Source organism: Larus michahellis, chromosome W (genome assembly GCF_964199755.1).
Source record: "Larus michahellis chromosome W, bLarMic1.1, whole genome shotgun sequence".
NCBI lineage: Eukaryota > Metazoa > Chordata > Aves > Charadriiformes > Laridae > Larus > Larus michahellis.
The window spans coordinates 9,079,998-9,097,189 of record NC_133929.1 but is presented as its reverse complement, the minus strand read 5'-3'; the positions used below and the strand labels follow the sequence as shown (position 1 = coordinate 9,097,189).

The 17,192-nt window shown below is 44.3% G+C and overlaps 1 protein-coding gene across 6 annotated transcripts in view; it reads right to left on the bottom strand.

Moving 5' to 3' along the window:
* LOC141735424 (BDNF/NT-3 growth factors receptor-like) overlaps positions 1-17,192 on the bottom strand; it is a 211,421-nt gene that overhangs the window by 21,325 nt on the left and 172,904 nt on the right. For all 6 annotated transcript variants that reach the window (XM_074568144.1, XM_074568143.1, XM_074568145.1 and 3 more), the window contains one exon: positions 9,775-10,009. In XM_074568144.1, the coding sequence (XP_074424245.1) occupies positions 9,775-10,009 (235 nt within the window). The remainder of the gene's footprint in view (positions 1-9,774; positions 10,010-17,192) is intronic.

Below are 17,192 nucleotides of genomic sequence, written 5' to 3'. Positions count from 1 at the left end.
GACAAATCTGGTGGCCTTCGATGATCATGTTACAGCATTGGTAGATAAGGGGCGAGTAACAGATGTCATCTACCTGGACTTGTGCAAAGCATTTACAGAATCATAGAATGGTTTGGGTTGGAAGGGACCTTAAAGATCATTTAGTTCCAACCCCCCCTGCCATGGGCAGGGACACCTCCCACTAGACCAGGTTGCTCAAAGCCCCATCCAGCCTGGTCTTGAACATTTCCATGGAAGGGGCTCGTGAACATGAGGATGCTCCCATCTGTCTATAGAGGGCCTCATCCACTTGGTCTTCCTGGCCGGGTGGACTGTAGCAGACCCCCACTGTAACATCACCTGCCCCTGCGTTCCCTTTAATCCTGACCCATAAGCTCTCTGTTGGGTCTTCATCCATCCCCAGGTGGAGCACCATGCACTCCAGCTGTTCATTGACATAGAGGGCAACACCCCCTCCTCATCTCCCCTGCCTGTCCTTCCTCAAGAGCCTTTATCCTTCCATTCCAACACTCCAGTCACAGGAGTCGTCCCACCACATCTCTGTGATGCCAATGAGATCATAGCCCTGGAGGCGTGCGCACATCTCTAACTCCTCTTACTTCTTTCCCATGCTACATGTATTTGCATAGAGGCATTTAAGTTGGGCCCCGATGAAGCTAACTTACTGGCTGGAGTGGCTAGTTTTCCTTTATGCTGCACTCCAGGTGCTCTCCTGCTGACCTGTGACCTTTCTCCAGGTTCTGGGCATCTATTGCTGTCACTGGCATCATACTGGTAGGAGTGGGATGGATTGTAGTTCCCCTCCCCCAGCATCTCTGGTTTAAAGCCCTCTCCACGAGCTTGGCAAGCCTCTGATAAAAGATGTTCTTCCTCTCCTCTGACAGGTGGACACCATCAGGCCCCAGTAGACCAGGTTTCTCAAAGCAAGTCCCATGGTCTAAGAAGCCAAACCCCTGGCTGTGGCACCAGTCCTGTAGCCATTTATTGATTTGCCAGATTCAACTGTCCCTATCAACCCCCTTCCCTTTGACTGGGACGACTGATGAAAAAACTACCTGTGCCCCAGGAGTCCCTGACCGCTACTCCCAGGGCTCTATAATCGTCCTTGATAGCCTTCAGGCTGCTACCGGCTGCATCACAGGTGCCCATGTGAAACAGCAGCAGCAGATAATTGTTGTCCTTCCAATAGATATCTGGGTGGTTGAAGTTACCCATGAGGACCAGGGTCTGTGAACACGATGCGGCTCCTTATCTGTCTATAGAGGGCCTCATCTGCTCCATCATCCTGGTCAGATGGCCTGTAGCAGACCCCTACTGTAACGTCACCTGCCCCTGCGTTCCCTTTAATCCTGACCCATAAGCTCTCTGTTGGGTCTTCATCCATCCCCAGGTGGAGCACCATGCACTCCAGCTGTTCAGGGACATAGAGGGCAACACCCCCTCCTCATCTCCCCTGCCTGTCCTTCCTCAAGAGTTTGTATCCCTCCATTCCAACACTCCAGTCACAGGAGTCGTCCCACCATGCCTCTGTGATGCCAATGAGATCATAGCCCTGGAGGCGTGCGCACATCTCTAACTCCTCTTGTGTGTTCCCCATGCTATGTGTGTTTGCATAGAGGCCCTTCAGCTGGGTCCCTGATTAAGCTGACTGACAGGCTGGAGTGGCAACAATTCCTTTGTGTTGCTGTCCAGGTGGCCTTCCTTTGAGGTGTTTTAACCGTGTTTCCCATTGGCTCCTTTTGCCTCAAGAACCCCTAGCTCATCTCCATAAGACTTCGAGTGTGCTGCAGTGTACCCAGCACATCTCAGAGCAACAGGTTGAGGGCCCTCGCTAGTGACCCATCCCTCAAACCTTGATGTGTTATCCCTTGGCTTGTCACGAGCAAGCCTGATAATAACCCCCCTCCCCCATCAAGTCTAGTTTAAAGCTCAGTCAATGACCCTCGCTAGCTCATGAGCAAAGACCCTCTTCCCCCTTTGAGAAAGATGAACCCCAGCTGACGCCAGCAAGCCAGATGCTGTGTAGGCCACCCCATTGTCAAAAACCCCAAAACCGTGGCAGTGACACCAGCCACGGAGCCATGTATTAACAGACTGAGCGTGTCTGCTTCTTCCATTGTCACTGCCTATAACTGGAAGAAGAGAAGAAAAGATAACCTGCACCCCAGATTCCCTTATTAACCTTCCCAAGGCCCTGAAGTCTCTTTTAATCATCCTTGGACTATGTGTTGCCACAATACAGCACTGTACAATATTAGGCATTAGGCTCATAGATGAAAGAATAACTGTGCCTAGTGGGCCAGATGCTCTTTGGCTTTTCACTACTCTAATACTAATGTTATTGTACTGTCTTCAAAGCTGCTACTCTGTATTCACTGAGCAACAGTGGAGAACAGAACCTGGCCTATTTGCTAAGAACTGTAATACTTCTAGGGTCAAAATGGTTTCCCAAAAGAGTTTTTGCCCTTAGCATTTAGTGAGAAGGTCTGTAAAGTGGGTATTTTAAAATTTGCTTGGAATATCAAATTGTGTAATCCTTAGTTTTTCTTCTTGGGAGACTGAGAAGCATAACTTCTCATATCTTAACTGAAAGTGCATGGGACCTCCATGCTTCAAAAAGATATCCTTTTACACAATATTCATTTAACGTTAACATTAAATAGAAGTGACAAGAAACAAAACAAAGAAACAAAGCCACAAAAAATGAGGAAACTTATTTACAAATCTTTTTCACTCCCTCATCTGTTTACTTTTTTGTCTGATGATTCTGTTTCTTTAGTTCTTTACTCGTCACCAAATTAGACAAGACCTTAATTTTAATTTCTTTTTTAAAAAAAGCATCCCCCAAAGAAACAAAAAATAAAAAAAAGACAACGGTCTTTCTCAACCACTAGAGGTACAAAATATGCCAGTATTTCACTTAGGGATTGAAATAAAAACACTTCAATAAAGGGGGTTGTGGGAAAGTAACTGAAGATTGGTGTCCTGGTTTGAGCGACACAGGACTAATTTCTCTTCTAATGCTGGGGAAAACTGCACTTTTAGAAGTCTGAATTCAGACTTTTAGTGTCTGAATTCGGGAAAATATTTACTTTATAGCCAGCTATGGTATGTGGGTTTCAAGGTCTCAGTGTTTTCGAGCTCGCCAGGTGCAGGGAGGAGGAGGAGCAAGACCTGGGCACTTGACCCAATCTGGCCAATAGGATTATTTCATACCATGAACGTCACATTCAATATGAATTAGAAAGTTTGCTGCGCAGTTTCTCTCTCCCTTGATGGTGGTGGTCCAGAGAACTTCTTGCCCTGGTGCCGGACCCCTGAGGCCTTCCCTTCCTCCTGAAGCCATAGCGCTCACAGTGTCCAACATTTGCTGCCCACTGCTGGGGGTGCATAGCTTCCTACTAATATAATTGGCTGAGTATAATCCTTGTATATTTTATATACTGGTTCTTTAGTATTATTAATGTTAATTATTTAGTCTTATCCTATTAAATCTATTTATATTTCAACCCTCGTGTTTCCTTGTTTTTCCACTACTCCCCTTCCTGGGTGGGGAGGGGTCATTGGGTGAGAATAAGTGTCTAAATGACAATAAATTGTTGTGGGTTTCTAAAACCATAACAATTGGTGAGGAGGATTGGAAACACACTCAAGTGACTCACACATGGGGTGCTGGAAAACATATATCACACTAATCGTTGTTTAGTCTTGTGTGCTTGACAAGTAGAACATCTGCACTTAGATAACATAGGCCCGTTATGGACTCGGAGGCACCTGCCTAAGATTCCTGCCCTCCCTGCTGTCGGAGAAGATCAAAGCACAGTGGAAAACTACGCCTGCTTGAATCCCTGAAATGAAGGCGAGAACAGCAGATTCAGACACTCTCTCACTCTCTCTCTTGCTAACAAAGACTCTAGCTATCAAGGATTCTCTCACTATGCGGTGCCTGCATCCCCTGCTTGTGTGCCTCTTCCTGGGTGCTGCTTTGAAGATTCCCCAGTCTGTGAGGTATTGAGATGATTAAATTTGTTCTTTGCCTTTCATCCGTGGTTTTGTGGTTGTTCTTGCATCCTACCTGTGTCAGCTCACACAGGGGGTGTTCTTCATTTGGAAGCAGTAGAAGATGAGAGTGTCCCAGGGCACCGTTTGACAATAAAGTGACTGTGGACTGTGTGCCAATATGATACAGGCTATTGGAGTCTAGGATGCATCATGTGGCATGTTTTCATTAGAGGCAGGGAAGTACCTCTAATCCAAGAATGGGAAAAATCTCATTTGGAAATTACTGCTCACAGTTATAGTGATTTATGTACCATAAAAAGATATTCAAACTAAAATAAATGTGGAGAAGGTATAGGAGGAGAAGGAAAATGAAGATCTCTGACAGTTTGGCTTGTTTAACCCTCCAAAACTGTTTGAGAGGGGACAGGATTACTCTTTCTAAATACACTTAAGACAAAAATTCCAGGAAGAGAGAAGAATGCTCTCTGTTGGAGGATAATGTGATCAAGTGGGTGTATACTGGTCATGAGTTAATTTAGGCTACTGATTAAAAAGAAAATTTCCAACCATTAGGAGAGCGAGGTGTGGAGCAGCCTTCCAGACAAGGCCCTGGCAGCAGAATCCTAGTTATTTGCAGCATACACCTTGATAAACTAATGGAAGGGGCTGTATGACATGGCAGAAACGATCCAGGAGTTGCAAATTCAAGCTTCAGAGACGCAAGACTTCTGCTACCCAGTTTTGTGGTATACCTGAGAGAAAGTTGAAAAGGGGAACATCAGTGTTTTATTGGCTGCATCATGTTTCTTTTTATAGGTTTTGGTGCCTTATATAGAAGGGGATAAAAGTGTTAATAGGTGTTGAGATTTTCCATGTAGCTTGAGGAGGCCTGAGGTTCTTGTGGTCTGCCCTTAACACTTGATGCGTGGCTTCCTGCAATAGTGGAAGGCTTTGACTCAGTAACTTGTGTCACCTCTTCCAGTCTTACATTTCTTGCTCTCTTTAAATAGTAAAAGAACAACAACAAACATAGTACAAAATATGCAGGAGATCTAAAGAAAAAACAGCTCACTGGACTTTATGCTGAACCATATCCTTGGGTTCTTCTGCTCCATCTATGCCAGAAGTGGAAGAAATGAATTAGTGACTTCTAAACCTTCCCATCCCTTTTGGGCGAGTTGGACCTAAAGGAAGATGGAAACCTCACTAATAGCCCCAGGCCTCCAACAGATCCTTGCATGGTATGTACAAACAGAGGCAAGGACTCCTTATTTCCTCCACTGTTTTTTGCACTATTATGTAAAGGCAAATAAGTTATATAATAGCTAAATAGAGATTACACAACTTAGCTTCATAAATTTAAATCACACTGGACAGACATAAAGAAATGGAAGGGTGAATTTGTGGTCCTAATGAACTTGATGGCAAAGCTCTTGCTTACCCTGTTGAGATCACAGTTTCATTCAAAATCTTGGTTCAAGCCTGTGTCTGGCTGACCAGGCTGGATATTTAAAGCATATCCCTGTTTTTCCAAGTACTGGGGTGAGATGACTTTGCTTTTTTTTTTTTTTTTTGAGCTTTTTGCTTATGATAAAGAAACATAGAAAAGTATTTAAGACCAAATGTTGAGCACACTCTTGCAAACTTGAATTGTAAGCCTAAAATGGGTCTGAAATAGTATCTCTGCATGCAAGAACAAATATTAGCAAAGCAGTTGTTCTCATGCTTCAATGTCAATACTTTAAGCCACTGAAAAGTGCAGATGAGTCACATTATTTTTATGTCTGAAGGAAAGATGGGAAACTCTAACTTTTGAGGGATAGGAGTCTAAATGACAAAAACCAGACATCAACAAAGTAAAAATCCCTACTGAACCTCAAACCTATATTCACAGATGAAAGGTTATTTCTCTCCCCCTCTTCCCTGAAGCATCTCTTAACGACTGAGCTGATTCAATGTAGAATGTCATTAACAATCTAACAGTGAACAAGGATTGGGGATCATCCTTATCTTACAGAAGCAAACTATAAATAATCATCTTGGGCAAATTTAGCATCCTGACAGGGAGGCAGAATCCCAGAAAACTGATTCCAGTGTATTAATAAACATAACTACCAAATCATTTCTTGCAGAGTGTTTTGGAGCTATAGAAATCCTTCCAATAAATATCAGATAAAGCTGTCAAGGTTGGGGGAAAATTGCTTCCATGTATGTGATTAAGCATGAACAGTTATAAAGACTTATCCTGCTACAAACAACCAGGTATGGTAGGTCAGAACCATCCCAGTGTCATTGATGACAGTTTCATTACTTAAGTCTGCCATGGACATAATTCTCCATGCAACCATCTGATAAGTCATAATTGCCTTAACTGTTTCGTGACCAGCTTCTGACTAGCCCACATATGGCCCTAGCAGGGCAAGCCAAAATCTCACAGGCTCGACTCTTAACTTCTAGCTTTTATGAGTGTGAAAGATGGTGGCAAGGCAGGCTGTGGCTTTGTCCCTGTTCTTGTGCCAGCCAAAAGCCAGATGGACTGTGAGGGGCTGGAGAAATGGTCCTTCTTGGTTTTCTCACTGTGCAGAACAAGCAACAGCCCAAGTTTCATATCTATGCAAGCTACTCCATCAACTTGGATGAAGCCACTACTTTACACTTTCATTCATCCCTTCAGGCACTTGTCTACCTCTTTCTCCCTTCATCTACACTTTTATCTTTTACTAACACCTTTCTCCACTTTCCTTTCCTGCCTTATTCCCTCTCTCACGTCCATTATTGTACACTTTTCACTACTCACACTGTCCCTTTCCTTCTCTCTCTCTTCTCCCTGGTCCCCACTCAGCCTCTAGATAAGAGAAGACAAAGAGACAAAGAGAGAGGGAGATGTGGGAAAAGGAATGAATGTTGATGATGGGGAGTCAGAGAGAAAGGAAACATGAGAAATGGAGTGTATCACTTGAAAGAGGGGCTTTGAGAGGCACTCAAGCATCCCTCCCCATCCCATCCCCCAGAGTTTCCTCTGATGAACCCCTGGTTTCTCCGTTTTGTCAGGTAGGACAAAATCTTGGCCTTGTTCTAAACTCCTGCTTCATTAGGTGGAAGCTTTGCTCAAGTGGTCATGTGCCACAATCAAGGACTAAATCCAGAGGTACATAAGCAGGTGAGATGACACTAGAGTCAGTACAGTACCACATGCTTGTGCTAGGTTTCAATTTTCCTCAGGAAGCCCTTAGGATTAGCTAGCTTCCATCCTTTTTTTTGCATTTAATTTTTCTGCAGCAAGGAGTCATTATTTTTTCTGTCAAGGCCTTTGCAAACATTTACTATTAAGCATGAACATTCATTCTTAAGTATAATGATGAACATGGTAAATAAATTCAGTCTTATTGAAATACAGAACAGAGACATGCCCCCAGGCCCAAAAGTATTGCTCATACAAAATCAATAAACCCTGGCCTTTGGTGCTCACTGATGTCCTCTCAAACACAAATATAGCCAGAGATTACTACTCTGTGTATTTATCCAAGTTATGAAATGAAGTCATGCTTGTTTTACATTGAAGAAATAGCTTGAAGTTCTGAATTTCAAAAATAACAAAACCTAAGAACCTGGTTTGTATGTTTACTAAATAGTAGTTGTGCTTTTTTATAGAAGGGACAAAGAAGAAAAGAAACTGCTACTTCTCAGCTATTAAATGAAACAACACTCAACAATAACTCTTGTGTGTAGATTCCTCTTCCCTGTCCAGCCTCACCCAGATGTAAAGGTATATTAGGTGTATGTGGCAAGGTTTTGGTAGTGGGCGGGGAGGGCTGCAGGGGTGGCCTCTTTGGGGCTGCCCAGTGCCATACACAGCCAGTTCTAGACAGCTCTGCAATGGACCCACCCCAGGCCGAAGCTGAGACAATCAGCAAAGCTGGTAGCACCTCTGTGATAGCGTATTTAAGAAAGGGTAAAAAAACCACTGCACAGCAGCTGTGAGAGGGAGGAGTGAGAAAAATGTGAGAGAAACAAAACTGCAAACACCAAGGTCAGTGAAGAAGGAGGGGGAAGAGGTGCTCCAGGCGCTGGAGCAGATATTCCCCTGCAGCCTGTGGAAGAGACCACAGTGGAGCAAGTATTTTCCTGCAGCTCATGGAGACAACCAGCCAGAGCAGATATCCACACTGCAGCCCATGGAGTGCCCCATCCTGGAACAGGTTTATCCTGAAGAACTGCAGCCTGTGGGAAGGACCCATGCTGGAGCAGGGGAAAAGTGTGAGAAGGAAGGAGTGTCAGAAAGGAATTGGTATGTACTGACCACAACTGCCCACTACCCATCCCCTCTGTGCTGCTCAGGGTTGGGGGGGGAGGTAGAGGAATTGGAAATGAAGGGGTGAAGTTGAGCCTTGGAAAAAAGGGGGTGGGGGAAGGTGTTTCAGTTTTTATCTTTGTTTCTCACCATCCTACTCTATTTTTAATTGGCAATAAATAAAAATAATTTTCCCCAAGTTGAGTCTGTTTTCCCCGTGATGGCAAATGGTAAGGGATCTCCCTGTCTTTATTTTGAGCCGTGAGCTCTTTCATCTTATTTTCTCCCTTGTCCTGTTGAGAAAGGGGAATGAGAGAGCAGCTGGGAGCGTCTGGTGACCAGCCAAGGTCAACCCATGGCAAAAGGTGATCTCTTTTCAGGCATCACAGAAACACTGGTGCTAAGGGGACACTTCTTTTATAGACACAGCAGCCCAATTAAGGTGGCTAAGGAATAGGCCTTCATTTGATCTAGAAGGAGTTCACTGGTAACAAGGGATGTGTGAGGCAGGTACAGAGAATGTGTTTAAAGATTCTGAGTAGCTTATGTTACAGGATGCAGTTCTAGCATTTATAAACTAACAGCTTGGCCATGGGTTGCCTCCCCCATGCTACAAAAACCTGATAGCTGCCACTCTTACTCCAGTTCCACCCATGAAGTTACACACATGGTATTGAACAGCAAATGCTGTAAACTACATGACTTGCCACATAGTACAGAGCCAACATTAACAACAATAATCAGTGTACACAGTCCTGTCTATCCTAGAGATCCTAGAAGCCTTTTGCAAACTTCACAGATCATTTTATGACAACCGAGCTCAGGGAAAATGGCCGGGGACAGAATATGAACAAGCACCATGGGCTATCCTTACCCACCACTGAGTTACAGCCCTTACCAGAGTGACACAAAACAAATGTTCAGCCATAAACAGTAAGACTAAAGAACTAGCTTAAAGCAGGAAATGCTTGCTGTCAGCAAATAAAATAACTGTTCCATCCAGTGCTGTTGACCATTACATATATTTAAGTAAACTGAAACATTATACAATAACTAAAAGTTACAATTTCCATTTGTCTTAGAAATGTATAAGAACATGTTTTAATATCTTCTGAGAGTTGGGCCAAATTTGATTACCCTCTCTTCCTTTTTATTTGCTGCTTCTTCACTAAAGCCAAGCAAACATGCCAATTTTTTTCCCAGAGTAAAAGACTGTTGTATGGTATTATTAGAAAAGAAAGCCAACATATATAAACAATAGGACATGCCAATCATATCCTGATTAACTCTCTCTAAATTTACCAAAACTAATACCAAAAGTGAGTAATTACCATGGGTATTTACTTAGAACCAGCTTCTCAATGCCAGCCCCTAAATCATCTCACAGACACTGTCCAGTGTAAAAGTAGAATCAATCACATGAATGCAGTAAGATGACTGAACAAGACCTCAGTTATTACTGATTATAGCAGTTCACTTACCCTATAGTAGTCTGTGCTGTACACATCTCTAGACATCCCAAAATCTCCAATCTTCACCAGCAGGCTCTCACCAACCAGGCAATTTCGGGTAGCAAGATCCCGATGCACAAAGTGCTGTGATGCCAAGTAAACCATACCAGCTGCAATCTGCTCGGCAATGTGAAGCATCTGGGACTGAGTCAGCTCAGCAGGACAGTTGCCTTCTGCCATCAGTACTGCATCTGGTCCATGTGCCCTGCACCAAAATACAAGCCAATGAAGTAATAGGCCACTTGTAAGCTAGAGAAGTGAAAGGCATTAGTGGCCCCTAAACCACAAAATTGTCTCAATCAAATATAATGACAAAAAGGGCTACAAACTCATTGGTGTAAAAGGGGAGAATTTGCCTCTTGAATTTTTTTCCTTTACTGTTTTCTTTCATGATGAGAAAGACAGGTGATTTAAAGAGTGTTACACAATGGGTAACATATTGCTTAGGGAAAAAAGGCAGATGGTTTATAACAATATGTCTCAGTCCTAATCCACCACCTTTCTCCTGTTCTGTTCCAGTAACTAACTTCCTAGCACTTCCTTCTCAGGTGCTGTCTGAGAAACAACTGCAGCAATTTTAGATTTATAGTTCTAATTTCCTATCCATATGCACAGCATGACACTGTTTTTGCTGATTTCACCACTGAGGGCGAATTCCGCCCAACACAGGAATTCTCGACAATGGGAGGAGGACAGAAAACATAGTCTAGTTGGAACAACTAAACAACTTCAAAAATAGTTTTTAAAGATCTAGCAATCCCTTAAAAGATATACTCATCAACTGACTCATGAGAAACTCCTATACACTCTAGGGCAAAGAAAACCCTTCTGCATTTGGAAAGCCCAACAAAGCACTATAACATGTGTACTTCACCTATCTTAACAGTGTCACATCAGTGACATTGATATGTCACAACAGTGTCACATATATATGTCACATCCTGGTACCTTGAAGATTCAGATATCAGTATGCCTACATGTACCATTTTATAGCAAGCATTACTAGCCAGTACTTAGCCAATTTATGAGGTCATCTGACAGTTATTCCTCATTTGATATGCCCTACAATATTCTGAATAGCCCTTTTTATCCATCACATTCTTCTCGTTTTACAGAAGCCTTTTTTTATTCCATTCACACAGACTAATCTTTCAGAGACCAACTCTCCCCTTGTCTTCTGAACTTTCTTGAAAAAATACCCTAGAACTGATTTTTATTTTTTCTCAAAAGTCCTTCCTTCCTACAAAGAGGAGTTTCAGAGTCACCTTTCTAATCAATAGAGGTGAGGTGTAGCCTTAATTTATCCCTTGGGGAAGGGCATAGGAGTTTGGAAGAGCTGCAAATGAATCAAAATCTGTGAGATCAATTCTGACACTACCTATTAGAAATATGATATTAAAATTGCCCCAGGGTAAGAACTTTCTGAGCAAAGTGACAGATGAAGGAGGGTGTGTAGCATTGCTGGGATTGCATCTGATACTAGGTAAAAAAGTTAACTGCACTTGTTCTGCCACAGGCAGCCATACAGTTGTTGCTGGGGGGGTGGGGGGAATAAAAGGGAAGATATGAAATTCCCAACCAAGACTCAGAGGCAAATTCCTATTGAAAAGCATTGTACCTCTTTATTGCACTGATATTTTAATGACCTTTCTCAAGCATGAAGCTCTGAGTCTGCTAAATTAGAGAACTCTTCATCTTTCACTAGCTTTCTTGATGAGATGGTCTGTATCTAATGAAACTTTTGGATTATTTTAATGCATCTTGCATATCTTCTTGGTGCTGGCTGTGAATTAGGAGCTCCTCGGTATCTGCAATAGCCAGTAGCATTGACAGAGATTCCTTTGGATCCACATCAGTCTCTGCTAGCCAGAACAAGCACAGAGCAGGTGTGACTTTGAGGCTTAGTCCTAGATCTGAAAGCCCCTGGCTGCACACAGGCAGCAAGCACCTTTAGCTTAAATTTCATATTCATTTTTCCCTGGCAGACTTTGGTGGCACTGCAGGGTAAGAAATACAAGTTTTACAGCCTGTTTGCAACTAACCTCTGATCTGCAGCACAAGCTGCAGCAAATGTGAGAGGAATAACAAACTGGAGCTCAGGTTAAACAGTTTGTCCCAGTATAATCATTTTACATTCTAAAGACAAGAGCTGATTAATAATTTAAAAAAAGAAGAGCTAACGTAGGAAATATACTGTCTGCTAAACTACCTTTCTGTACAAGAATTCAAAACCAGAGTTAGGAGATAAGAAAAGGTCAATCAAAAAGAATCAAAGAATAAGCATTTCTCACGATGACAATGAATCAGTTGCAAATTTGCCTTGTTCTAATGGAAATTCAGTGCTCTGAAAAAGCGCTGGGCTGGCATCTTTGAAAATTGAAGCTCTCTTCTGATCCACATCAGAGGTCCAAGGAGGTAAATGCAAATGCCTCGGTATTGCCCTGACTTAAATCCTCTGCCAGAGAGATAATCATCCCAGGCAAAGTAGTGTTTGCTCTGCATCCTCAGTTCAGCCCCTCATCTCCCTGTCAACCCTGCCAGCTCTGCTAATAAGGGAGGATGTTGGCTGCTGCCTTTTGCTTTTATGATGTGGCTATTTGTTCACCGGAGATTAGAAGGACAGCAAACTCATTTCACAAGGCTATAAAAAAATGGCAATGCTACCAGTCACTAGCAATTTCAGATACAAAATCCAAACCCATTTAAAGGGACATTAGTTTGATTGCTTTACAGCTTTGTCGGTAGCATGCATTACACAGATATCTTTCCAAAATGGTGGTGTCCCCTAGTTATCCTTAGGCAGAAGAGATCTCAGGACACTGAAGTGCCTTTGTGATACCCTGTCGTGCTTTAACCCCAGCTAGCAACTAAGCACCACGCAGCCCCTTGCTCACTCTCCCCTAGCAGGATGGGGGGAGAGAATCGGAAGGGTAAAAGTTAGAAAACTCATGGATTGAGATAAAAACAGTTTAATAACCGAAATGAAATGGTGGATGAAGAGCTGGACATGAGCCAACAATGTGCACTCGCAGCCCAGAAGGCCAATTGCATCCTGGGGTGCATCAAAAGAACAGTGGCCAGCAGGTTGAGGGAGGTGATTCTCCCCCTCTACTCCACTCTCGTGAGACCCCACCTGGAGTACTGCGTGCAACTCTGGAACCCTCAGCACAAGAAGGACATGGACCTGTTGGAGGGGGTCCAGAGGAGGGCCACGAAGATGATCAGAAGGCTGGAGCACCTCTGCTATGAGGACAGGCTGAGAGAGTTGGGGTTGTTCAGCCTGGAGAAGAGAAGGCTCCAGGGAGACCTTATAGCGGCCTTCCAGTACCTGAAGGGGGCCTACAGGAAAGCTGGGGAGGGGCTGTTTGCAAGGGCATGTAGCGATAGGACGAGGGGCAATGGTTTTAAACTAGAGCAGGGTAGGTTTAGATGAGACATTAGGAAGAAGTTTTTTACAGTGAGGGTGGTGAGGCACTGGAACAGGTTGCCCAGAGAGGTGGTGGAGGCCCCATCCCTGGAGACATTCAAGGCCAGGCTTGATGAGGCTCTGAGCAATCTGATCTAGTTAAAGATGTCCCTGTTTACTGCAGGGGGGTTGGACTAGGTGATCTTTAAAGGTCCCTTCCAACCCAACACATTCTATGATTCTATGATTCTATGAAATGAAATTAAATGATAATGGTAATGATAATAACAATAACAATAATGATGATGATAATAACAACAACAACAACAATAATAATAATATGGCTCTGTATGTTAGGGAGTGTTATGAATGTCAAGAACTTAATGATAGTAACAATAGGGTTGAGTGTTTATGGGTAAGAATCAGGGGGAGGGCCAACAAGGCAGATCTCATGGTGGGAATCTGTTATACACTGCCCAACCAGGATGTAGAGGCAGATGAAATATTCTACAGGCAGCTGGGAGAAATCTCAAGATCACTGTCCCTTGTCCTGGTGGGAGACTTCAACCTACCAGATATCAGCTGGGAACACAACAGAGCTGAGAGGGAACAGTCCAGGAGGTTCCTGGAGTGTGTTGGGGATAACTTCCTGACACAGCTGCTGAGGGAGCCATCTAGGGAAGGAGCCCTGCTGGACCTGCTGTTTGTAAACAGAGAAGGACTTGTGGGGGATGTGACAGTTGGAGGCCGTCTTGGGCATAGTGATCATGAAATGATAGAGTTTTCGATTCTCAGAGAAGCAAGGAGGGGGGTCAGCAGAACTGCCACCATGGACTTCCGGAGGGCAAGCTTTGGTCTTTTCAGGAGCCTGCTTGACAGAGTCCCTTGGGAGGCAGTCCTGAAGGGCAAAGGAGTCCGGGAAGGCCTTCAAGAAGGAAGTCTTAAAGGTGCAGGAGCAGGCTGTCCCCATGTGCCATAAAATGAGCCATCGGGGGAAAAGACCAGCCTGGCTGGACAGAGAGATATGGATACAAGTCAGGGAAAAAAGGAGAGTTTATGGCCTTTGGAAAAAGGGGCAGGCCATTCAGGAAGTCTACAAAGATGTTGTGAGGCTATGTAGGGAGAAAATTAGAAAGGCCAAAGCCCAACTAGAACTTAACCTGGCTTTGGATGTTAAGAACAATAAAAAGAGTCTCTATAAATATATTAATAACAAAAGGAGGACTCATGAGAATCTCCATCCTATATCAGATGAAGGCGGTAACATAGTGGTGAAGGATGAGGAGAAGGCTGAGGTACTTAATGCCTTCTTTGCCTCAGTCTTTAGTAGTAGAGTCGGTTGTTCCCTGAGTACCCAGACCCCTGAGCTAGTAGAGAGGGGCAGGGAGCAGAATGAAGCCCCCATAATCCAAAGGGAGATGGTGAGGGACCTGCTCCAACACCTGGACATACACAAGTCTATGGGGCCAGATGGGATCCACCCGAGGGTACTGAGGGAGCTGGTGGAAGTGCTCACCGAGCCACTTTCCATCATTTACCAGCAGTCCTGGCAAACCGGGGAGGTCCCAGTTGACTGGAGGCTAGCAAATGTGACGCCCATCCACAAGAAGGGCTGGAAGGAGGATCCAGGGAACTACAGGCCAGTCAGTCTGACCTCGGTGCCTGGGAAGGTCATGGAACAGATCATCCTGAGTGCAATTGTGCGGCACATGAAGGACAACCAGGCGATCAGGCCCAGTCAGCATGAATTCATGAAAGGCAGGTCCTGCTTGACAAACCTGATCTCCTTCTATGAAAAAGTGACCCGCTTGGTGGATGAGGGAAAGGCTGTGGATGTTGTGTACCTGGACTTTAGTAAGGCCTTTGATACAGTTTCCCACAGCATCCTCCTGGAGAAACTGGCTGCCCATGGCTTGGACAGGACTACTCTTCGCTGGGTAAAAACTGTCTGGACGTCTGGGCCCAGAGAGTGGTGGTGAATGGAGTTCAATCCAGTAGGTGTCTGGTCACAAGTGGTGTTCCCCAGGGCTCGGTATTGGGGCCAGTTCCATTTAATATCTTTCTCAATGATCAGGGCAAGGGGATCGAGTGTACCCTCAGTAAATTTGCAGATGACAACAAGTTGTGTGGGAGTGTTGATCTGCTTGAGGGTAGAAAGGCTTTGCAGAGGGATCTGGACAGGCTGGATTGATGGGCCGAGGCCAGTGGTATGAGGTTCAACAAGGTCAAGTGCCAGGTCCTGCACTTGGGTCTCAACAACCCCATGCAGCGTTACAAGCTTGGGGAAGAGTGGCTGGAGAGCTGCCCGGCAGAAAAGGACCTGGGGGTGCTGGTCGACTGCCGGCTGAACATGAGCCAGCAGTGTGCCCAGGTGGCCGAGAAGGCCAACAGCATCCTGGCCTGAATCAGGAACAGTGTGGTGAGTAGGACTAGGGAGGTGATCGTCCCCCTGTACTTGGCACTGGTGAGGCCCCACCTCAAGTACTGTGTCCAGTTTTGGGCCCCTCACCACAAAAAAGACATTGAGGTGCTGGAGCGTGTCCAGAGAAGGGCAACAAAGCTGGTGAGGGGTCTGGAGGAGCGGCTGAGGGAGCTGGGGTTGTTTAGCCTAGAGAAAAGGAGGCTGAGGGGAGATCTTATTGCTCTCTACAACTACATGAAAAGAGGTTGTTGAGAGGTGGGGGTCGGTCTCTTCTCCCAAGTAACAAGCGATAGGACAAGAAGAAATGGCCTCAAGTTGTGCCAGGGAAGGTTTAGACTGGATGTTAGGAAAAATTTTTACACTGAAAGGGTTATTAAGCATTGGAACAGGCTGCCCAGGGAGGTGGTTGAGTCACCATCCCTGGAGGTATTTAAAAGACAGGTAGACGTAGTGCTTAGAGATATGGTTTAGTGATGTTTTTTGTCAGAGTTAGGTTGATGGTTGGACTTGATGATCTGAAAGGTCCCTTCCAACCTAGATAATTCTATGATTCTAAAAATTGTAATGAAAAGGTAAATAATAAAGAGACAGAAATAAAACCCAAGAACGAAAAGTGATGCAAATCAAAATAATTGCTCACCACCAACCGACCGATGACCAGCCAGTACTGAAGCAGCACCCCCCTGACAACCTCCCCCCTTGTTTTATTGCTGAGCATGATGTCTTATGGTATAGAATATCCGTTTGGTCAGTTGGGGTCAACTGTCCCGGCTGTGTCCCCTCCCAATATCTTGTGCACCCCCAGCCTACTCGCTGGTGGGATAGTGTACGCGAGCAGAAAAAGCCTTGACTCTGTGTAAGCGCTGCTCAGCAATAACAAAATCATCCCTATATTATCAACACTGTTTCCAGTACAAATCCAAAACATAGCCTCATACTAGCTACTATGAAGAACAATAACTCTATCCCAGCCAAAACCAGCATATACCCTTTGATGGAAACGTCATAGGAGACGTTGAATGAACAGTCCCTTATGCAAATGTTTTATGTAGGTGCTAACGTTATCTCTTAACTGTTCATTTTTATGTCAACAAGTGCAGGCTAGAAGAAATTGTACGTGCACAAGACCACTGGACATAATTTACTGGCTCATGAGTGTCCTGGGTTGAGCAACACAGGACTAATTTCTCTTCTACTGCTGGGGAAAACTCCACTTTTGGAAGACTCTGGTGTCTGAATTTGTGAAAATATTGACTTTATAGCCAGCTAGGCTATGTGGGCTTCAAGGTCTCAGTGTTTTCGAGCCTTACCAGGTGCAGGGTTGTCAGGTGATAGAATAATTGTCTAAACGACAATAAATTGTTATGGGTTTTCTCAAACCATAACAATGAGTTATCTATTCTTGTGAATCTTAGGTATCACCTATTTATTTATGACTGCTTCACTACCAAATTTCAATTTCAGATGTGCGTTCCTGAATAGTTTTTTAAAAAAAGCCCCAAACTAGCCCCCAAGATGTAGTAATTTCCATTGCACTGAAGTTTCCAAGGCTCAAAGTTT